Below are 24,496 nucleotides of genomic sequence, written 5' to 3'. Positions count from 1 at the left end.
TGGTTAGCCCCAAATATCTGTGCTGGAAAGCGTGGGAATCATCAACCATGCGCCTCCATGTGTTTCTCAATCTCCTTGGAAACATAAGGCTAATAATAAAATCACCAGAAAACTTTAATTGCAAGCAAGAAAATCCCGAAGTTGCCAATTTTCATTGGGAAATCAAAAGATTATCCTTGGGTTCGCCTGCCTGCCTTCTAGAAGACTATGCAAAACATAACTTGGCACTATTCACCTACAGCAATTAAATACATTCAGAAAGCGGTAGTCGAAATACGCGTATCTTTCAAAGGATAAGCAACATAGGGCGGAATAAAAAGGTACGAAACTGATTACATTCAGGAATAGTTTTATAAGTTGAGCCATTTTACCCCACCTTGGCATTTTGAACTTTCCCAACTAACTTTTTTTGTGAATGTAAACGTCAACAAAGCGTCCTCAATACGGCTTGATGCTGAGTTACTGTGTTGTACATATGGACGGAAGCTTCTATGCAAGCCCTATACCAATGAATCTGGCGAACTTAATCCACTTGTACATGCTGTGCGATCAGCTTCTATGCCACCTAGTCATAGCTCTTTTCTCGGCTCCTATGTAACCACTAACTGAATAACATCTTGAGAAGGCGCTTTTTCAGCTTTCTCGCAGTTGTTAAATAATAGTTTTACGGCATCTCCAAATTAAACGATTAAATATAATTAGGTTATGGATACCGTGACGCAATACATGTGGAACTGGAATTATCACTTTAAAAATTGAATAATTAAAGTACTTGCCGCTACTTGGAATCGAACTCCTGATCTCCGTATCCACTGGTCCCGATGATGTCCTCGCTGCCACACTGATATATATAAATAAGATAGAAAATAGCCCGTTTTGTTTTACTCCAGACAAGGCTTCATAATTGTGCCACAAGAAACTTTACCCAACTTCATCTTGCTGCAAAAGCTTGTGAAACGTCAAACGCAATAATGTTCACATTGAACAAGCTGTGTCGTTGCGCCAACAGATTCTTCTTCACAGCTTCTAGCTGAAAGAGTGTTCTTTAAACGGCTACGAAGCGCTGCTGTTGTGTGTTTTGGAAACATTACAAAACGTACTGTATAAAAGCAGCTGATGTAGTGGCTGGGACTCTTACTCGATTTGCACATCTTCCGGCAAATCTTCCGGCATTGAATTAAAGTGCAATAAAAGCAACCCAAATAATTTCACAGCACAGACATGGATAGCTGTAAAGAATTTGTGTAGTAGCTATATATCCCGCTTAAAGTTTGTTTTGACAATAATGTTTATATCCGACAAGCCGTGTTGGTAAACCAACAGTTTCTTTATTACAGCTTCTAGCCGTAATGAAATCGCATAACGGCGTTTAAAGCGCTGCTGGTTTGGGGATTTGTCAGTATAACGAATTGTACTGTATAGTAGCAGCTGTTTTGTTAATGGGGACTTCTATTCGATGTGTTCAAGTTTTCACATCTTCCGGGAAATCTCCCGGAGTTGGAATAGAGTGGAGTAAAGGCAGCCCCAGTGACAAGCAATGGATTTCTGAAAACCGAGTTTGGTAGCTGTATGGTGCTCGTTTTGCAGTCGTGTATTAGCTTATAATTTATATTTGACTAGCTTTCCTTTTATTCAGCGTTGACTGCTTTTACTCGATGGTTACACAACAGAAAGCAAATGACTGAAGCTTATAGCGCTGAAAATGTTAGTTGGGTTGTTCCCCTAAGTGTAAGTTTTTGGAGGGTTAGAAAAGTCGGTACAAGATCTAGTGTTGCCAATCGCTCAAACTTACCTCTTAACCGTGGCCGCATCGCCTCGTTCCACGGCCAGCAGGTACTTCTTTTCCTCCATGGTCAGTGGAACCGGCAAATTGATATTCACGTTCATGTTCAGGATCGAGTTGGAGGGTACCGGCGAGGGTGCCTCGATCTGAAGGCCGACCTGCAATCAATATAATTTCCATTTTTATCGATTTCACTTAGCGATAGCGAATGTGACTCACCCCTCCGGGGTCTTTTTTCTCATTTGACATGGTTGCTGCTTACGGTTCAGTTACGAGTACGAGTTCGGAAACTTGCGGGTGTTGGTGTAAATTGTAATTAATCCGATGACTATTGCTCACACATATCAAACAACAAAAAAAAAACCCTTGATAGGAAACTCTTAGAATATGTGCTCTGAAAGTTCTTGAAGGATTCGTTGTTGGCACTGGACCTCCGCACACGTGTTCTACGCTGGTCCCTGCTGGAACAACTGAAACGAAATGCAACGGAACAAATCAACTGATTAGTTCAAAGTTAAACCATCAACTAAATGGGTTTGGGGAATTTGCGCAGACGGTGATGAATTATAACCCACTATTGGCGATTGATGTTGCCCTACGCTTCACGTCATTTGCCGGTGGTACGTGCACGAAAGCGTAAATTAATTTCCCTGGATCTGGCTTTTGTCTCTGCCATTCCAGAAATTTTTAGATTTTGTGATGTGGAACGGTCGGCAGCTCCAAAGGAAGGAAGTCACACTCAATGTGCAATCGATATTTCGCATCACCATTCGGGTGTAGGTTTGTGTCGATACAACGATGTGGTGGCATTCCCACTTACACTAAGTATAATCGGCGAATTACCTGCCTAAACAAACACTTGCGAGGCTTGTTTTTGAGTTTTACCTCACCACCGCACGGAAATGTTAGGAACGAGCGACGAAATACACGTGACGGAGTGGGTGGAAGCGCGACTAAACATACCGCCGACGTCGCCGATCAGGCATTGATGATCCAATTATGGGGCAACGGAAAATGGGACCTACCTATCAGGTTTGTCTGCCAAGTTAGGACGAACATCAAATGCTTTATATTATTGCGTTTCAATCATGTGTGAATATTTCAGGAACTCTAAATCCATTACGTAAAAGTTTACAAACATTTCACCAAACCAACTATATTCATTTTTTTTTTCATTTTCATTCATATAGTATATTACACCATATTCAAGATACAACTGAATTAACAATATTTCGCCATAATACACGGTTCGTGGCAGCCTAGGTGGCAGCCGTTCTCCAACCTCGGTCACGCCCGATGATCGACAAGTCATGCTCCACCTGATCCGCCCATCGTGTTCTATGCGCTCCACGCCTTCTTGTACCGATCGGATGTGTCGCGAACACCAACTTTGCAGGGTTTTGTCTTGCAGCATGCCCTGCCCACCGTATCCTTCCGGTTTTGGCTACCTTCTGGATGCTGTATTCGCCGTAAAGTGCAGCGAACTCGTGGTTCATCATTCTTCGGGACACACCGTTCTTCTGCACACCGCCGAAGATCGTACTTAGCACGCGTCACTCGAAAACTCCGAGTGATTGCAGGTCCTCCTCGAGCATCGTCCATGTCTCGTATCCGTAGAGAATCACCGGTAATGGATGGCCCCATTAAGTACGTCACGGTCCTAGGGGGGAGGGAGTTTGTAAAAGTGTGTCAAGCAATGTAATAAGTATAGGAAAACCCCGTACGAAGGGAAGAGGGAGGGGGGGCCGAAAATTCTCAATTTTAGCGTGACGTACTTAGTGGATGCTCCCTTTTTAGCGTCTTGTACATGGTACATTTGGTGCGTGAGTGAATCTTTTTAGACCGCAGCTCGACCGTAGTAGTCTCGACTTCCGCTAATGATGAGCCTTTGAATTTCACGACTCACGTTCAGAGTTGCGCAAAATCAGTCTTGTCACACGTTGTTGTCAGCCGTCAGTAAGGATCCGAGGTAGACGAATTTCTCCACCACCTCGAAGGCATCCCCGTCTGTCGTGACATTACTACCCAGACAGATCCGGTCGTGTTCGGTTCCGCCTACCAGCAGCATGTACTTTGTTTTTAAGTCATTCACCACCATTGCTGCTTCGCGTTTCAGGCGGGTGTGCGTGCAGCTCTGCCACCGTTTCAAATGTTCTGGCGATAATGTCCATGTCGTCCGCAAAGCACACCAATTGACCGGATTTCGTGAAAATCGTACCCCGGCTGTTGCGCCCGGCTAGTCGCATCACACCTTCCAGAGCGATGTTGAAGAGTAGGCATGAGAGTCCATCTGAACTGGATAGTTCACCCGAAACCCTTACGCAGTTTTGCACACACCGTCCATCGTTACTTTAATCAGTCTAGTCAGCTTCCCAGGAAAGCCGTTTTCGTCCATGATTCTCCATAGCTCTGCGCGGTCTATACTGTCGTATGCCGCTTTGAAGTCGATGTACAGGTGATGCGTTTGGACCTGGTATTCACGGCATTTCTGGAGGATTTACCGTACGGTAAAGATCTGGTCCGTTGTCGACCGGCTGTCGATGAAGCCGGCTTGATAACTTCCCACGAACTCATTCGTTTTAGGTGACAGACGACGGAAGATGATCTGGGATAGCACTTTGTAGACAGCATTCAAAATCGTGATCGCTCTGAAGTTCTCACATTCCAAATGGTCGTCTTTCTTGCGAATGGAGCAGATTACCCCTTTCTTCCACTCCTCCGGTAGCTTTTCGATTTCCCAGATCCTGATTATCAGCCGGTACCGACAGGTGGCCAACTTTTCTGGGCCAATCTTGATGAGTTTAGCTGCGATACCATCCTTATCAGCTGCTTTGTTGGTTTTGAGCTGATGAATGGCATCCTTAACTTCCCTCAGCGTGGGAGTTGGTTCATTTCCGTGCCGTGATCTCCCATGCTTACGCTCTTCACGTCATTCAGGTGCTGATCGAAGTGACAACACGCGACGCGACAGAATCTAAACCCGATAGGCACCCAAGTAACACAGAAAACATCTTTAAAAATGAAATCTGAAAAAGATGTTTTAATACAGTGCCTCAATCGTATCTGTACACATCTTATGTTGAAATCAGGTTTAAACTATGTTTGGCATTAACAAGTCTCTGAAAAATCCTATCAACCCCACCACACGTTACAGCTACGTAAATATAACGTTGATTAAACTTGATTTGTGTATCGTTGTCTTCTTTCAATTCAAGATGATGTGTAAAACATCATCAGCACATAGATATAACCTTTAGGCTCAAGCATGTTACGATTACGCTATTTTTACGTATTCAATACGTAACTTATACATAAGTTCATCAGACCTCTGTCTCCCCTCACTCACTTAATTTTATGAAACATCTTATGCACATAAAACTAAACCGAAACTTAACTAGCACCTGAAACTCATATTTCACTTTGTGCGGAAACTTTGAGTACTTACGTGGCGACTAAAACTAACTTAGTACACAATTTTTGATACCGCAAAATAAGACACGAGTTTATTCAGATTGATCCCACGAGATGCACTCCAACTCCAACAACAGGTATCAAAAACCAAAAATCACATCGTTGTATGCTAATTAAAAATGGATGTTGCAAGTACGTTGCCAAGATGTTTTTTCAATGTATTTCAATCGATTCAAGTAGTACTCGACAAACATGTTATTGAGATGTACAAAAATTGTAGTTTGAACGTTTTTCCAATATTTTGAATACTTTCCTATCCGGCCAGATAAATTACAGTGCCTGCTAAAAAATTTGACAACTAACGCTTTTATGAATGTATAGTAGTTTGTTCATCTACAAGTATTTCTCCGAATAATTATTTATCTGGGAAAATTTGAAGATTCAATGTAATAATATAGTTGCCTTAATGATAACGAAAACAAATTCTACAGTGTAAAATCACATTATTAATACGATATAATTGAAAATAGCGTTCTAAAACTTTTTGACGGTACTGTGTCAAGAATCCACCATGTTGCATATCTGAAAATGTACTCGAAAATCTCACAAAAACCATAGAGATGACAAAAACCTTCCTTCTTGTTTTCAATCTGATGGGAGGCGAATTAATTCATGAAGAGTGAATGTGTTTATTTCACCATAAATTTTGAGTGGCACATGTATTTAAGTCATAGTGACCAAACATCGTAATGGTAAATTACAAATGAAATGTAAGGCTTGACAATTATTATGAGCCATTATCAAATATCACATGTCACATTTATTTCCACAGTATGCGATTGACAAAGAATAATTTCCCTGCTAGCAAAAAGTAAGTTCTTACGATGTTGCTGAGAACATATTCGATACTTTATTTTATGTTATAAGAATGTATTGAAAAACATCTTTAGTAACATCAAAGATGTTTTATAAGCCGCCATTTTTTGCGCTTTTTCGGTGATATAAGTGTACGAAATAGTAGTTTACGCAACAAGGTGCAGAATGACGATTTTTACAGCACGAGTCGTACATTTATCCAACGAGGCTTGCCGAGTTGGGTAATTACGACGAGTGCTGGAAAAATCGAGTTCTGCACCGAGTTGCGTACAACGTTTTTTGCAATTTCATAAATTATCCTTGAGGATAGTTTTTAACAAAACTTTTTCATCAAACTGCACACTAATGTTCATAGCCATGTTTAAGAAAATCTGAACATAACAGGTTATACTGTGCAGTTCTCACCATTTTTCAAAACTGCGTCCACAAAGCATCAAGAAGTTGACCAAAACTGAAAACAGTGCTGTAATGGTTCATTACGCAACGCAAATCAGTGCTGTAATGAACCATTACAGCACTGTTTATTTGGTGCGGGAAATTAGGCCTTTTCCTGTCAGACTTGCGTGAGGTAAAACAGCCTATTACGATGAGAAATTGCAAAAATAGGTTTTTCATATTCAAAACAAAACATGAACGTTTGTATGAATCATGTAATATATACAGTATTGTAACAAGTTGTGTTACTTGGGCAGGCACTCCAGTTAGCCTAGTGGATAGGGCTTTGGATCGCAAATCCGGAGACGACGGGTTCGATTCCCGTTCCGGTCGGGAAAATTTTCTCGACTCCCTGGGCATAGTGTATCGTTGTACTTGCCTCACAATACAAGTTCATGCAATTGCAGGCAAAGAAAGCCCTTCAATTAATACCTGTGGAAGTGCTCAAAGAACACCACTAAGTTTAAACTAGGCAGGCTAAGTCCCAGTGGGGACGTAGAGCCATAAAGGAGAAGAAGAAGAAGAAGGCAGGCTCTTATACAATCCGTTGCCACGGCACTCCACACACTCAAAGTTAGCTATTTAATGCTTAGTAGTGTGTGGCTTGTTTCTTGTATGTAATAAAATTGGGCGTCGCCCACATTCACATTTCCGCGCGCTGCATTCTCGCTTGCTTTCTTAAGCGCAGGTGTTTTTGGCTTTTTCTGTTTTTTCGTATCGTACTCGTAGTGAGCAAGGATCGATTTTTTCTTTAATTTTAGGTAATTTCTTTACATTGTGTTGTAGTACTTAAATTAATATTGTTTTAATTATTATTTTCCGTCCTCGACTTGATCGACCTGCCTAGCTCACTACGCACCACGTCTCCTTGTACCGGTCGAGGACGATCTGCGGACCCTTCGCAGATTGCGGAACTGGAGACACACAGCCATCGACCGAGTGGAATGGAGACGGCTACTAGGTACAGCAGAAGCCATTCAGGCCTTAGTCTGATCGGTAAGGTAAGTTAGGGTAAGAAATCAAACTTTGAACTAGTCAAATTGTAATCTTAATTTGAACCATTTCGAAATTCATTAAAAACGACTTACTACTAGGCAAATATTGTCCCAAAAAAGATGTTAAACAGCTTTCCGTAATATAACCTGATAATATGGACTTTAAAAGCATTGAAAAAAGCGTTTTTGTCATGGAAAACAGGCAATTGAAAAATCACTGTGATTTCACCCATTTTCCCCCAGAGAAAGCACATTTTCGGTGCACTCGTACAGCCATGCATTGTATCACACGATCACACGCAATATGTGAATACGTCAAATGAAAGCTTATTTATCGTAGAATCGACCAACCGAATAATATTCCACATAATTTGTCATAAAATTATAAAATTTTAGTAATTCTTACTTGGAGAATGTTATCTTAAGTTGAACCATTTGTAATCTAAATTTGAACTAGTAAACGCCCAACAAATATTTTTGCTGTACAACAACTGAATAAACTGCTTTTCAGCTTTATTTCAAAAATTTTGGCTGAATAAGCTGTTATTCAGCTATCATTGTTTCTAGGGCGGGGCGAGCTTCCTGTGTTGGCCTGCAGACTGCGCTAGTGGTTGTTTTGTTTACTCTTGGGGGATAAAAAATTCCAAATTTAGTTTCCAAGTTCCTGAAGAGTTTAGAACATTCTTAGTTGAAATTCCACTATCTAATGAAAAATAGTTATGGGAATTAGCAGATCCTTATGTTTTTCTATTGTTCAGCACGAAATTGGCTGTTGTGGGAGATGCTCGAGCTGCTGCCGCCAGTAGTTCAAATCTATATATATAAAAATGCAGTGGCATACGTGGGACTGCGCATAACTTGCGAACGGATGGTCCGATTTGGGTCATCTAAGTTTTGTTCTGTTAGTTTCCACCCAAGGAAGATTTATGAGGCAAAAACATGGGGAAATTGAGAGTTTTTGGAAATCGGGTTTTCATACATTTTGAACAGGGACTTGGGCTTGGCTAGGAATTTGAAACGTCAAAAAACGCAGTAGGCAAGACAAAGTTTGACGGGGACAGCTAGTTAAGATTAAAATTGGTTCAAATTATGATTACGATGGTTCAAATTAAGATTAAAATCATTGTTGACGAATAATCGAATTTTTCAATGAAATTCGGTGCAAATACAAATTGATTGATTGATTTGTCTTTATTAGAGAGACTTTCAGCCCTTGGCTGGTTCTGCAAATACAAACTTTTTACCACTTAACAGAAAGCATATACCCGTGGCTTCCATGTACATAAGATTTTGCCGTAGTAAATTATTTCCATGTGGGGGAAAAATCAATCAAAATTTGCGCTACTTCGGAAAGCCGCAATTTGGTTCAACTTTTGATTACCTACCCTATTTATTATTTTCCCTTTATTCTCTAAATAAGGATTGAGGATGTGAACAATAGGAGAGCTTGATGTGGAATTCTTTATTAAACCAACGAACCTAACCTAAAAATGATTGATAGATTTCAGGTCATTTTGACAGATGAACATGAGCTTGAAATGGACGACAACAAGGTCGGTAAAGTAGAAGAAAATTATTTTTTTTTATCTGTATTAACGAGATTTTTAGCCCTAGGCTAGTTCATCTCGGGACCCACGCTTTACTTCCCTTCCGAAGGAAGAACCCACATTTTGTGAGTTTGTCGGGAGTGGGATTCGATCCCAGGTCCTCGGCGTGATAGTCAAGTGTTCTAAACATCACACCAGGTCCGCTCCACGAGAAAATTATTGTCGTTTTTGTGCATGTCAAAATGACCTGTGAAGTGACCTTAACCCTTTCGTAATTCGGCCCGATTAGCTGCTGGATTCCTTCCTTTGACGAACCCATAACCTATTGTAATAGGAAGGACTGGGTGGATGGCTGAATTGATAATACCAACTTGAACAGTAACAAGTAACACTTTATTAGGATTGATTTGTGAACAATAGAAGAGCTTGATGTGGGATGGCGCCTGTCAGCTTTCTAAGACCTACTTGGCAAGGCCTTCTACTTCAGATACGGAAGGCGTGCAATGGTTGTACCGCCCTTTTGACATGTTGGTCTAGTACTAATGAGAGATTAATTGTGGCCAGATTCAGAACACGGGTTCAAAACCTTACCATGACCCAATGCTACGCGTCAAGAAGCAAATAATTCGCTACTTCAAATAAATCAAATTAAACTTTATGAAAATTTACAAATGTATTGAATTCTTAATGTTCAACGCGTTTTCAATGATCAAACTGAGATTTTTGAGGCAAAAAGCAAAAGTGTAAGAAATACGTGTCGAGAATATCCGAAAATCCATTATTTCCCAACATTTTTAAAATATGGGTTATTTTAGGTTTCTTTCTATTCAAATGATAATTTTGATTCTGCGACCGGGTGGCTCAGATGTAAATCCTCAAATTGGGCTTAGTAAACAGTGTACCCCGATTCCTACCGAAAGTACACATCTGGAACCAAATGTCAGGTGCAACTTAAGCTTGAAAACGACATCAACATTTTGTCCTTGTGTTGGCCCACCATTTCAAGTTGTAAAAAGTTCCAAATTATTATAAAATGCTAGATTCATTGACGAATCGCCAAAACATTACACTAGGGAATACGTATTTACGATTGTTTTGATAAAAAAGATAAAATAGCTGGAAATACTATCTAAAAATTGCAGGAACAATTCATCTGACCAATAGCTATATTTGTTATTTGCAAATCTACTAGAACTTTTAGAACTATTGGCTCGGTACTCACGGGTTAGGTCTCACAACTACTAAATAAGATATAACAGTGATGTTCCAAAATCAAAAATTTCATATTATCTTCAAATCTTTAATCTTTTATATCCATCAAAGTAACATCAGTTATAGATTTCCATATAGGGCACTGCACTGTTTTGAATTTGTATGGGATTTTGAAGTTTCTTGGCCTTGTTGTTTACAAAATTTCTGTAAGAGTGAAAGAGATGGATAGAATTTCATGCAGTGACCTATTGCTGAGATGTTTACTCAACTCGGGACCAGTAAATGTCAAAACTGTCATTACACTGTCGCTATCTAGATTTGCTTTACAGGTACAGAACTGTAGTTCCAAATGAACAATCTGAACTCAATTTCAGGTTCAACTATTGCGATCATATTATTTACGGTCGCCATCTCGTTTTCACGGTCGCCATATTGGATTACAAAATGTTGTTGTACTAACATAACTGGCCGTGTAGCTGCCGGCTTAGAATAGCACTACGGACCCCCTGTTCCGGGGGTAAAAGTCCACAGGGAACCCCAATCCAAGGTGTCAGACGACCCGTGCTGATGGATGAATGATTGAGGGGGTTTCAAAGATGCTCGATCGTTAACGGAGCCCGTAACGTGGGTAGATCACTTTTTCGTGTTGAGTTACGGAGTAAAATCTACCGAAACCTAGTGTCGTCCTACTTTTCCAATTTGGAATATGCGTTCTGGCAATTCAAGGAATCATAGTATTTAGTCCTTGTCGCTGGTATCGTGGTGGCTTACGAGCTTACGGTCTCTGAATAAAACTAAGTTAACCAACTTCACTTTGCAGATAGTTAAAAACCTCGCCGTTCGAGGCTAAACTTGATGCAAAGGACATCAAATTGGGTTAGGGATCCATGTATGTACTAACTCTTCACAGACAGGTAAGTGCTGGTATGCAAGGAACATACTAGAATCCTTATTACGGAACATATGTTCCATTATTGGAATGGTATTGCTGCTAATGTTAAAACCCGGGTTCTAAACTTCTTACTGGGGAGAATTTAGCAGTAAAACAAGGGTGATGCTAGGTTTCCGATGCATGGCCAATATCAGTACTCTTGTTTTGTTTTCTAAGAAAACAAAACAAAAACAGTATCAAAATCGATACTTTATTGCCCCTCAATGGCAATTGAGTAATGCGACATGCACTACACTAAGGATACGGGTAATGTCACAATAGATCTAAAAACTGGTCGCAGTGACAAACCCGAACAGGAATAAAAAAAAAAATAACTGTCGAAACACGTTGAAACCCCAACGATATGTTCTTCTGTTCTATTTGGATAACCTAATCGTTCAATACACCATAGGAAAAACATGAGCATAAACACTTACTTCACTATAAGTTTTCACATTGATATAATAATACAAAAATAAGGCATGAATGAATTGATGAAACATTGAAACGTTAAGTCATGATGCTCAAAAACACTTCGAACATTGCTTGGTTGTTAGTATCTACATAATTTTGAATATTTCAACAGATTCCACCTTGAATTACTTCAACTTTGTGTTCATTGTTATAATTATAATTATCATCGTTCCCATTCGTATCCGTATCACATATCACTGTTAACACAACATTTTACATATGCAACTTAATCTCATGAATTCAGCATATTTTCCTTTGAATGTCCAAATCCTGTTGAATTCGTTTCAACAGACCATACGCTTTACACAAACAATATCCTATTCTGAAGTCACTTGTTCCCAAATACATCTGCAGGATAACAATCACCTTTCAAAAATCCAATAATGACCCTCTGAAGAAGGGTGATAGCTCGACGGCTAGTAAAAGATCACCACTCTTCACTCACGCACCAACCGACCAACCGAAACCATACGAAACCGACAGGAACCAATTGACCGCGCACTGTGACTGACAGTAGCCATCAAAAATGTTGACCACCGCCATCCAGCGTTTTATAGATTTCCACACCGTGGTATTCTAATTCAATTTGCTCCCGGGGTAGCTGGTATATTCCAGTATACACGCAGCTGTTCATCGATTAGGCAGACCGTGCGTCCGGACCAGACGACCTGTCATAACGGGAATCACGTTGTTGGGGTGCCTTTACTTGGGGCCGGGAATTGCTTTGCAGAAACGCGACTTCGGGCAGTAATCGCTTGGAATTGTTGTGGTTTCTGCGACAGGATGCACATGTTTGTCCTGCAACAATTTACCACACCATACCACCGCGGTGTGGCACGAAGGTCGTCCCGATTAGTTGGCGACTGCAAACTGAAAGCATTGTCCAAAATTGAATGGGTATGAAAGATTCAGTAAATGTACCGTTAGACTTAATCTCAATATAATATCAATACAACGGAAATGTATTATACGAATCAAAATAAAATCTTCTTTGGCTACTACTTTTAGTCGCAGTACAGAATCTGCAAAGTGACGTAGGCGCCATTTCAAATTTCTACGTCTTTTGGTATATATTTGGTGAAATAAAAACATTAGGGTGTGTGCTTGCTATACTAGGATACAAGATCCAATCGTAATCTACCAACTATGGAGGAAAACTTTGAGAACGATCAAGAGTTTAATGTATTTACAATAACCAGAAATGTGCCAAAACTGTCAATGTCGCTTACGTAGCACTTTGCAGAATTACGGCAGAGATAGTTGCCAACACCATCCTTCTAGCAGCCCGGCAGGCAAACCCACGGAAAATCTTTTGATTTCCCTATGAAAATGGGCAACTTCCGGTTTTTCTTGCTTGCAATTATGGTGATTTGATTATAAGCCATGTATTTCCAAGTATCCATAGAATAGTTTCCAAGCAGATTGGAAAGCACATCTAGGTGCATGGTTGTTGATGCCTACGCTATTCATGTTAGGGCTCATTCAAATATGCAGACCATCGTTTAGGGATGAAGGTGTCTGTAAAAGTGTGACACTGGACATGAAAGTGCACTCTATGTATCGAGTATACCAAAAGCGCGACAGAGGAAGGGGAAGGGGGTCTGATATGCCCGAAAAATGAGGATCGTCTTTTTTGTATATCGTCGTTAAGTGGCATCTTACTCCATGGCAGATGGCCTTTTTGTACCATTATCCCTTCCCATCCACATAAAGTGTTTTTTTTTGTCTGTATTAACGAGATTTTTAACCTTAGTTCATCTCGGGACCCACGCTTTACTTCCCTTCCGAAGGAAGAACCCACATTTTGTGAGTATGTCGGGAGTGGGATTCAATCGAGGATCGTAGTAAGCTGTGAGCGCGGATGGACGTGTTCTCGATTGGCTGTCACGTTTTTACTCGTCTCCGCTTAAAATTCAATTCGGCCGGTGAAAAGACTCCGCGTGTGATACCGAAGAGGATCAGTGAGGTGTACTCTTTTTCTGTGATAATGTACGGCGACTTAGTGGTGATGGACGTGAACACTTTTAGTGTGTCAATTTGTGCATTTAACTGTTCGGAATTTTTAAAGAATCGTCTTCGTTTGAAGATGTGTGTTTCGGATTTCGGATCTCGGAGACGGATCCGGAAGAAATAATTGAGATCGATTTCAAGCAGATCAATACAGCTGCAACGCTCAGAGTCAGTGGACTACGTGGAACTAGGCGAGATCTTTCTGATTACACTCTACGTACTTTATATAGTTATATAACTACATGTAAGTTGAAAAATTCGCTATTTTCAACATCCTTTCATCTATAGGAAGCTGCTTCAGTTCTGGGCTCTTTCTAAGTTGATGAAGGGATTTATAAATGCTTGCAAGGACTTGGCCAGCTGCTAGGGGCGGGAATGCTCTAATACTGATTAGTGGTATTGAGAGGTATTAGGCAGTATTAATTAGTTTTGCTTTTCCGTATTTATTGGATTTGAAAACAATATTTTTATACGCTGCCGACTTGTATTGAAAGTACATCTATTTACATCTGATGAAACCATCTTCTTGATATTTACTCCAGCGACACAAGTATCCGAAATCCATTTCCCAGAGTTCAGCTTAGCTCACGTTATTTTCAGTGCCTAAAAACATAACCAAAAAAAGAAAAATATCATTGATTGAATAAATAGATGAAAAACTACAAACCAATTGTATTTTTATCTCTTCTTTTCGTGACAGTTTGTGGTTGTATGAAAAGTCATGGCATACTACACAAACAATGTTTCGGTGAAGCATAAAGATTAGGAAACTAATATTTATTGGGTGGTATTAGCATCGGTATTAGAATGTGTCCCGCCCCTAGGCCAGGTGTGTGGAGCTGAGTGGGACTATGACATTGTAGGTAGTAGAGATATCAGCAATGCAATATATCCATTTATATTCAACTTTGCAACTCCATCCAAGATTTGTGCAAGTATTCATGCTATGCTATGCTATGTCGGGAGTGGGATTCAATCCCAGGTCCTCGGCGTGATAGTCTAGTGTTCTAACCACCACACCAGGTCCGCTTCACCATAAAGTGTTTTTTTATCGTTTCAAAAAGCAATCAATGGCGCTTAAGCTCTGGCTTGTTAGCTAAGACAAAGTGTGAAGCCTGTGTCCCATCCCTGAAGCAAAAAGGCTCATGGAGTGAAAAAAATTTCTTAGCTACGTCACTCCCAACGTTGGTGTTGAAATATACTAAAACATTTACACTCACAACAACACATAATCTACTCAAATACAGTTACACAAACTAAATCTTGTCGCATCACACGCGTATAGTGAATCCCAAATCAACCCATTCAAAATATCCAACTCATTGACACCTATGGGGGTGCCCTTTCAACCCTTTCAACGAACCAGATTTACAAGGAAAGATGCATTTAACGCTTTCAAATGAGTTTTTAGGAAAATACGGTCTTCTACAAAGTTGTTCCTATAAATAATACCCTCTTTTCAATATACATGAAAATTAGGGGTGGTCCATATTTTCAAAGAGAAATTGGGAATCTGCAAGAATAACCATATACATTCTTCGGAAAAGTTGTAGACCTATCAATTTTGAGCAAGTTTGCTGGAGATACTTTTTATGTAGCTTTAAAATTGACCGATCTAGAGATATGTTTCTGAATAAAATTAGGGTTGATCATGAAAACCCGGTTTTCTGGCGTTAACTTTTTCAGTTTCGATTTTTCGTCAAAGTCGCCCAAGAAACACTTGTAGAGCATTTGAAGACGCGTCGTTTCGTGCGCTGAGATAGTCGTTATCTCTTTTGGTTCAGTAGTTACAGGTGTTTTTCTTACAAAATCATAGTTTTTTGAAATGGTATTATGACGAGTTGGGGCAAACATAATAAATATCTTTTGCTCGCATTGAAAAGATTAAATGTTTTTATAAAACATATCAACAAATTGGAGGGGTGTTATTTTTGTAACTCAAGTGAAAAATACTTGAAAAGTGCCTATTTTTCTAGAAAATCATCAATATCTTTTGAACGGAATGACGTAGCAACATTTTCAGCGCACAAAAATACCATTCCATAAGACTATCCTCACCAGTGCGTAGTAAGTCGGTGAGTAGTAGAGATTATTTCTGTTACCCAGCCGTTTTCACACCGTGCGTTCACATAATCGTTGGTAAAATACTACCTCATCTTCCCACCGGTGGTTGGTAGTTGCACTTCATATCGTAAACAAAATACAGAGAAGCAAATAAATGACAACAACATTTTATGTTCTTCATATTATCATATTATGATGTTCTAGAATGATAATAATTAATTCCTCAAGTTTTTCTTTTAAATTTTTAAATCCTTGGAGAAATTTCTAGAGTAATCCCTGAAGAAATTCTTTGAAGAAACTCTGATGGAATTCCTGGAGAAATCCTTGTTGGAATCCCTGAAGGAACGCCTGGAAGAATCCATGGTAGAACTCCTTGAAGGAACTCCTAGAGAAATCCTTGAATGAATTCATTGATGAATCCCTGAATGAACTTCTGGAGAAATCCCTGAATGCATTTTTGAAGATATCTCTGAAGGAACTGCTGGGGAAATCCCAGAAGGAATTACCAGGGCAATCCCGGAAGAAATTTCCGGGAAATCCCAGAAGGAACTCCCGGGAGGAAATGCAAATCCCGATTTCCGGAGAAATCCTAAAAGACATGCCTGGGGAAATCCTGGGAGAAGTTCCCGGGAGAATCTCGGAAGGAATTCGCGGCGGAATCTTGGAAAGAATTTCCGGGAAAATCTCGGATGGAATTCCCGGGGGAATCTCGGAAGGAATTCCCGGGGGAATCTCTGAAGGAATTCCCGGGGGAATCTCGGAAGGAATTCCCCGGGGAATCTCGGAAGGAATCTCGGAAGGAATCTCGGAATGAATTCCCCGGGAATCTCGGAAAGAATTCCCCGGGGAATTTTGGAAGGAATTCCTCGGGGAATCTGTTGGAAATATCGCACAGTGGACAACCTCAACAGCGGACGGAAAAATCAACGGTGGACGGAATTTACGGACCGGAACGAAAGCAAAACACCGGTGTACTTCTTAACAGTACTCGAACGACTAATTTATTCTCACTATATACAATAACAATAACAACATTCGACAACACACAATTACGGTGTATCAACATTACATAAAGGTCGTCTCGATATGGGGGTTGTCTGATTGAAACATAATACACATTCAACAGAATCTCGGAAGGAGTTCCCGGGGGAATCTTGGAAGGATTTCGTGGCGGAATCCTAGTAGGAATTCTAAGGGAAATCCCGAAAGAAATTCCTGGATGAATCCAAGAGAACATTCTTGGAGGAACCCTTAGTAAATTCCAGGAGGAATCCCTGAGGGAATTACAGGAGTTCTTCTAGATTCCTATAAAAATCCCTGAGGGAATTATTTGAGGATCTTCCGAAAAAAAAAAATCGTCGAGGATGCTCCGAAGGAATTCCTAACTAAATGTCTAGAAAAGTCCTTGAATGATCTTCAAGGGGAACCCCAGACAGAACTTCTCACGGACGGATCTAAATGGACGGATGAAGCTTTCCTGGTGAAATGACTAGGAAATTTCTGAGGGAACCCCTGGAGGATTCTCGGAAGGCACTTCTATTGTAATCCAAGAATGAACTCCTAAAATGGTGGATGAATCTCAAGGAACCTCGAGGAACACATGGGGAAATTCGCCAAGGAATTCCTGGAGAAATTCCTGGAGGAATTGCTGAAGAATAACTGAGTGTCTTTTACACTACTAGCGGACGTGTGTTGATTGGAGCCATGCAGTCAGTAAATTAGCTGACACTTTTATTAATTGAATGTCACCTATTTTTTATTCCACTCGGGTCTTGCCGATTTCCAAAGTCATTTGCACGTTCCCAGTGAAAATTTCAAGGAAGTTTTCGTATATTCAGCTATATAATTTCACCGTGTTTCGGTTCGTCCCGACAATCGAATCATTCGCCACATCAAACCTCGCCCGGCATTAAGCTTTATCTTTAATATGTTTCCATTTGTGACAAACGCAATATTAAATGCATGAGAGAACAATAGTTTCAAAAATTATCAAAGACAATCACTTTTTTATATTTTACTTGTAGAAAGCTTTCTTGTTTTGTTTTTTATTCAGATTGAAATCATGAAGAAAGTGATATCAATAGCGATAGCAACGGTTGGGTCCGGTTGCTAAATATATAAATCCACTGTTCACCGGGGAGGTAGGTTGTCATTTTAAAACCGATTTGGCAACGGTTGGTGGGGTTCGTGCGTTATGTAGGCGGTTGCCAATTTAGAATTACTCACGCATTGGTGGGCATCGTCTAATGGGCTCACTCACTGACTCGCTCGATCATCCGTTCTTTCACTCAACTCACTCACTCGCTCATTTACTCATACCTTCATTTACTAACAGATTCACTCAGTCACTACATCACTAACTCACTTGCTCACTCACTCATTCGTTTGCCCATCTGCTCACTTTTCTATCAACTCAGTCACTAATCAATATTTCAACTCATCACATCACTCACTAATTCATTACATCACTCACTAACACCTTTTTTTAATTTTTATTTCTGTGTATTTTAACTACTGCTTATTCTACAACACTCACTAACAGCCTCACTCACTAACTAACACACGCACTCAGCAACCCACACTCTCATTAAGTTATTATCTCACTGCGTCACTTACTAACTCATTACATCACTCACTTACTCACGCACATAGCAACTCAGCCAGTTAACTCACTACATCACTTACTAACTCACTCATTTCTTTTCCACTCATTCACTCACTAATCCACTAACTCCTCACTCATTTATTTGTCAGCTCACTACACTACTCATTAGCACACTATATATCTCACTCACAAACTCATTTATTTACTCACTTACACTCATTTAGTCAGTAACAGGCTCACTCACTTACTTACTTGATTCACTCTTTTACTCACACATTCACTCACTAACAAGTTAACTTATTCACTAATTCACTAACTCATTAGTTTGTTGGGTTTAACTACCGTTAACTAGTATATGTAAATCTTTTTTGTTGATATTTCTCGGTGAACGAATATGTTCGTCACTAGCTCACTCAGTCATATACTTATTGATTCACTACATCATCGGACATCATCCTATCGATGGGCTGCATCGAGCCCGGAACCGGAGATGTACATGATATGGTTAATGATAATGGTTTCAAGTTTCGAGTATTCCGTTTAATTCAGTTGGTTCTCCAAATAATATGAGAAAGTGGTTGCATAATGATATTCCCGATGATGATAATATCCATGAGGACATCGGTTTTGTCAAGATTCACGAAAGTTGTACTGAATAATGTTTATGTGGAACAGACAATGGCAATGATATTGATTGGGATGACAATTTGTTAGAATATAAAGATCATTCTGTAAAATCTCTTCAAAAGGAACAGTTGTATTTATTGAACAACACCCTATATCTCCACACCTATCATCATAATTCGGGTAAGCCATATTCATATTTTAGGGGTCTCCAGTTAGCCTAGTGGTTAAGGCTATGGATCACCAATCCGGAGACGGCGGGTTCGATTCCCGTTCCGGTCGGGAAAATTTTCTCGACTCCCTGGGCATAGAGTATCATTGTACTTGCCTCACAATATATAAATTCATGCAATGGCAGGCTAAGAAGCCTTCAATTAATAACTGTGGAAGTGCTCAAAGAACACTAAGTTGAAGCGAGGCTGGCCAAGTCCCAGTGGGACGTAGAACCTTAAAGAAGAAGAAGAAGTAAGCCATATTCACCCAAACCAGCCGATACATTTTTATGTATGTCAAAGCGTCTGAATTAGTATTCAATTTGATTTCCCATTCTACTCGGGATCTTCGGCTAACGGTTGTTCTGTCCCTGCTGATTCTATTTCGGTGTTATCCTTATTTGAAGCGATTAGATTGATTCAAATCATAGCTCAGCGTTGTTATCCCCATGTGGTGGTGGTTATTCAACGAACGATTTACTTTCATCGGTAATCAAGGTCAATGTTCGAGTCTGTCCTGGCTTGAAAGACGATATATCGATGTACGTAGTAGCAATATAATCTTCAGGACGTGATTCATTCTCTTTACAAGAGCTACTGTTCGTAGTTTTGTTCACTACATATTTTGGCTAGATACGACTGACCCTTTTTTACGAGGGAGAGCCAGGAAGCTGCGATACTTATCATCCCTTCTAAAGGTGACATTGCCGGTTCAATTCGGAGGGGTTATTTATATTGCTGGGGATGCCATCGATCCGTTACTTTTTCATTGTCAATGCCACAAGCAAGCGTTTTTGATCTTATGCACAACAGACAAGTGTTCATCTAGCTTATTTATACGGTATGGTGCGAAAGCTCGTGCAGAACTCACGGGAACTAATCGGGCATGCGCCGATGGACTCGTGGTATAAAACTTAGACTTTAGTTTGAATTGCTGAGTTTATTTCACTGAGTCCCATCAAGTCGCGGATTGTTATTAGAGAATGGCTTTAATGTAATGCATGGGATAAAAACCGTGTTAGATTATGCTCCATTATTAATTGTCAATTTTGATGACTGTGGCCGTGAGCCGAAATATGCAGGGATCTGAACAAACATCTTGACAGACGAATGTGAGGTGATCAAAAGGTGGAAGCTGCACTAAGAGAAACACCTGATTGGCGCAGGGAGCGTAGACATGGAAGACCAAGGCCAGTATACTATGTCAGTACAGCATTCGACAACTAGCCAACGAGTCTCTCTCAGTGTCAGTTGTCCAAGAAGATAACAAGTGGTAGGCGAAACACGCTTATCTGTCAAAGAATTATCATTAGAGAGTGGAATTGAAAGGTACAAAACTGATTAAACCGCAGGGTTTGAAAAGTCGGTACAAGAGACGTTTTTCGGTTTAATCAAAAGCTGCTTCAGAGGAATTTGAGTATTTTGTTTTGTATGACTATTCATTTGTAGTTACTATAGGGTATTAAAAAAACAATTTAGATCGACTTTAGCCAGAGGCTGCACGCACAGACTAAACACTACACCATAGACACACACCCACTGGCTCAGTGGAGAGATTATTTTGAGAGTTTGGTGATATCCTAGCCATAGGTACGTATGTCTTCATTTTACTATATTGATGTGAGATCAGTTGGCAGATGTAAGGCTTCCTGACTAGAACACTAAACCCAAAATCCAAACAAACAAAATCCTGATGTTTCGAAGTGCGATTAATTCAAAACTTTAAAACGTCACCAACATATTTGCAAACTCAGACGTCAGCATCAAACTTAGTCACTTATTATTATCACTTCAGTCGAAATGTGCTCAACAACCATTTTCCTTAATAGCAATGAAATCGTAAACAAACCCCATCCACCAAAAAATGGATGGCGGCTAATTTCAATACATTCTTCTGCCACCATGGAGCCGCATGGTAGCTCGTTGACGTCGACCGACCGACCACACAGTAAACCAAACGAAATCATGAATGGAAAATTCATTCACAGCAGGCCACTCAGTTTTTCCCGCACACGCTTAGACCGCGTCGTCGCCTGCTGCGCTCGCTGACCAAGGATTTCGCCTTTCCCCGTCACTCAGGAGCAGCTCGCAAACTCGCAAACGTGGAGCTAGGGCTTTCCACGCGATCGACCGAACCCAGTCAGTCAGTGATCATTCGATATTGTTGCCTGGCGGACGCAAACCACAGCAACCAGAGAACTAGCGCGAGAAAAAAAATAAGATGATCGCGAGTTTCGACGGTGGAAAATAGAGGAACGCGAATAGGAATCATACCGAAGTGCATCAGTAGTGTGATCTAGCCAGCGAGAAAGAGAAAGCACGACGAAGTTTTTGCTTCTCGTTTGGGAAAAGTCATATTTGCTGAAAGTATCGATCGCGCAAAAATTCAAAATCCCTAGGGCAACATTGCGATCAGTGGATCAACGTAGTAGGCGTTTTTATAAGTGTGCCGAAGAGAGTGGAATTCCATACAGTGGAAAGTGCGTAATATATTTTCGGAAAAGATGGGGCAGTTGTACATTTCTTTTCAGGAAAAAATGGAATATTTTCATGATGGTTGTGGTAGAGCGAACTTTGTTGTGATTGTGTGAAAAAACGAGAAAACTGCGTGAAAAATGTGCACACTTTAAATTGATACAGCACACGTGCACACGCACACAACAAAGCACGACCAGAGTGGATAGGAGGAATTCACCAATTTCGCAAACATTTATTTTCCCGTCACATATAGCCGCCTGTGTTTGTTGTGGGGAAAATCTTGTAGCGGCGGCAACCGCAATTCGAACCAGAATGCGAAGAGAATAAAGAACGATCAAAGTGAAAATTTTAAAATGCAGTAGGCCACGTTGCGATCTTTGCTAGGACAATGAAGCAACCTCATTCCATCCAATCTGGTGTTAAGTCGCAGCTTACTAGATGATGTTTGATTTCTTGATTTTCTTTCGTTTTTTCTCCCACTGCTGCGCAGCTGACCTTATTTCTTGTCATGAAAAAATATTTTAACGGCGATTGATTCTATATCCAGATCAAAACGGTGCGATTAGTCTAGGAATGGACGTGGTTACATCATCCAGAAATCGCCAAATTGCGCCTGATCGTGCGGGACACCGCAAACTGGCAACCATTGATGGGTTCACCAAAATAACGACGAAAGAACTTGTGTTGAGTTTAAAAATGGGATGACATGAGTGGTCATATGTCGGTATTGCTGTTCTTTTTGGTTGACCAGCAAGCTTGTTATTTTTTGTGCAAAAATCTGTCCAATTTTTTGACCGAGACGGTCGTTTCCCGTTGTTTTCCTTTTCCAAAAATAAACACGCCTTCGTGTGAATCAGTCGGTCGATCGATATGATCAAGATAAATATTTCCATGTGGTCAAAAATAAGACGTTCCTGTGATAAATGAGTTGCGAAATTGATGAAACATACTTCCTACCAAACACCGGAAAACTACATAAATAATTTCCAACAGACAGCCTCTGCTAGCGTCAGATCAAAACGTATCGAACCGGAAGTGAAGTGATAGCTTTAGTCCTGCATGTGAGCTGTGTTATAATATCGATTTACGTAAACTGATAGAGGCACCAGTAGCAGTTTCAGTTTCAATCACCGGAAAGCACAGCAGAAACTGCAAAAATGATTCACGTGGACGAAACCGATCCCGTTGGTGGTAAGTACGCGAAGTAGGCTTGCCGACTTGAGTTTTCATTTTTCGTTTGGTGACCCACCTTCTCCTGGCTAACTAGATCACGATGACGGTGTGATGATCGCTCACCAAGTGTGCATGCTGGTTGCCTTGCCTACTTGGATGGACTCTTAACCACAGACACACTTTTTCTCCCTTCAGTGCTCCTATCTGCAGTTTTTTTCGTTCCTCTCATCCACTTTCCCTCGAGAATAAACAAAAACAGCGCAAAATATCTTTCTGTCAAGTTTTTGCGTTGCCAGCCCAGCCACAGCCGCCGGCAAACGAAACCCCATCTTAGAGGAATTTTAATTTATGATTGGAACAACCAGCGCAATATTACACATTAGAGTGAGTCAACGTTTGAATTAATTTGATCGCTGTCAATCAAATCAAAGTTTATCGAAGTCACAAACAATTGTGCAAAATTTGAGCATATCAGTTATACGATTTACGCATAGTGATTGAAATTTGTATGGAAGTTTGAAAAAGAAAACATACTTTTTCCTAGTGAGATTAAGCCATGCCCAGTTCATTTAAGCCATGCAAAAGGAGTATTAAAGCCCTTGAATGTGTGTACAGTGTACTAATAATACCAGCAGGTTAATAGACTTCATAAAACGAGTTGTCAGTTGTGTGTAAGTTGTTGCAGTGAGTGCTCTCAACCAATTCTTTATTACACCAACGAACGTAACCTCAAAATGACTCACAATTCTCAGGTCATTTTGACAAGTGTAACATGAGCATGAAAAGAACGAAAACATGGTCGTTAAAGTAGTAAATATTTTGTCTTCTACGTGCATGTATGTGATCTGTCAAAATGACCTGAGAATTGTTAATCATTTTGAGGTAAAGTTTGGTGGTGGAATAAAGAATGTCAGACCATTTCAGAACATCTTACGTATTACTCTGCTTACATGGTTTAAGAAAACTTTGAACCCTTTACGAGACAAATTGTAAAGCGCAAAATATAGACACAATCGAAAGTGTCTAAATTATGCTCAATCTTTCAGAACCACTACGAGTAGTATTCATCTAACTGCTATTCCTTAGCCATTCAAGACCAGGACGTTAGGCAAGAAGATCGTCGTTTTGATAGTGTTGTTCAATAATGAGTCTCCGGTAACCCTTCAGAACGCGCGCCGCTGTAAAAAGTACAACACCACCAAAAAATCTCGCACGCCGTATTCAGTACGAGCGCGAGTTTTAGGCCCAAACAGGCGCGCATCCTGGAAGGTTAATTACAATTTCTATTAATTGCTCTTTATCGCTCACTTGCATATCTATTAGAGTGGATCAACGTTGTATGGAGAAACTTTAAATTTGATCGTACACTGAAATAAATTCTGTTGTGGAAACTACCGATTCCATAGTAAAATTACTAACCGTACCTATGATTCTCAACCGACAACATTTTCCAGTTAATTCCACTAAAACACTGTCAACTTAACTAGCAGTGCAGTTAACATTACCAAAAATAATCTTAATTTAACAAATGAGCATTGTATTTTTGACCATACTGTGTTGTAAAATTCGTGTCCTGGAAAAATTAACAATGTTTTGTCAAGTGTTTTGTTGTTGAGACGACAATGCTTTTAGTTGAATTTACTACAATGCATTGTAATTTCAAGCA

General features: G+C 40.2%; 2 protein-coding genes across 8 annotated transcripts in view; one reads left to right on the top strand and one right to left on the bottom strand.

The window, feature by feature from the left end:
* The window catches only part of LOC109425850 (transient-receptor-potential-like protein), a 30,909-nt gene extending 18,717 nt beyond the window's left edge, over window positions 1-12,192 (bottom strand). Inside the window, exons 1-3 of the mRNA XM_029876092.2 lie at window positions 12,031-12,192; window positions 2,003-2,253; window positions 1,793-1,941 (exon numbers count right to left, since the gene is read on the bottom strand). Coding sequence (XP_029731952.1) covers window positions 1,793-1,941; window positions 2,003-2,032 — 179 coding nt within the window. The 5' untranslated portion in view covers window positions 2,033-2,253; window positions 12,031-12,192. The remainder of the gene's footprint in view (window positions 1-1,792; window positions 1,942-2,002; window positions 2,254-12,030) is intronic.
* Window positions 12,193-21,281: 9,089 nt separating this feature from the next.
* The window catches only part of LOC115254206 (death-associated protein kinase related), a 47,107-nt gene continuing 43,892 nt past the window's right edge, over window positions 21,282-24,496 (top strand). For 2 of the 7 annotated variants that reach the window (XM_029876089.2, XM_029876088.2), the window contains exons 1-2: window positions 21,284-21,659; window positions 22,651-22,848. In XM_029876089.2, the coding sequence (XP_029731949.1) occupies window positions 22,815-22,848 (34 nt within the window). In that variant the 5' untranslated portion in view covers window positions 21,284-21,659; window positions 22,651-22,814. Of the gene's footprint in view, window positions 21,660-22,650; window positions 22,849-24,496 lie in introns of all 7 variants that reach the window. The other 5 variants (XM_029876091.2, XM_062856721.1, XM_062856719.1 and 2 more) reach the window with 4 other exon arrangements.

Source organism: Aedes albopictus, chromosome 3 (genome assembly GCF_035046485.1).
Source record: "Aedes albopictus strain Foshan chromosome 3, AalbF5, whole genome shotgun sequence".
NCBI lineage: Eukaryota > Metazoa > Arthropoda > Insecta > Diptera > Culicidae > Aedes > Aedes albopictus.
The sequence above is the reverse complement of the archived record's forward strand: the minus strand, read 5'-3'. Positions and strand labels throughout refer to the sequence as shown.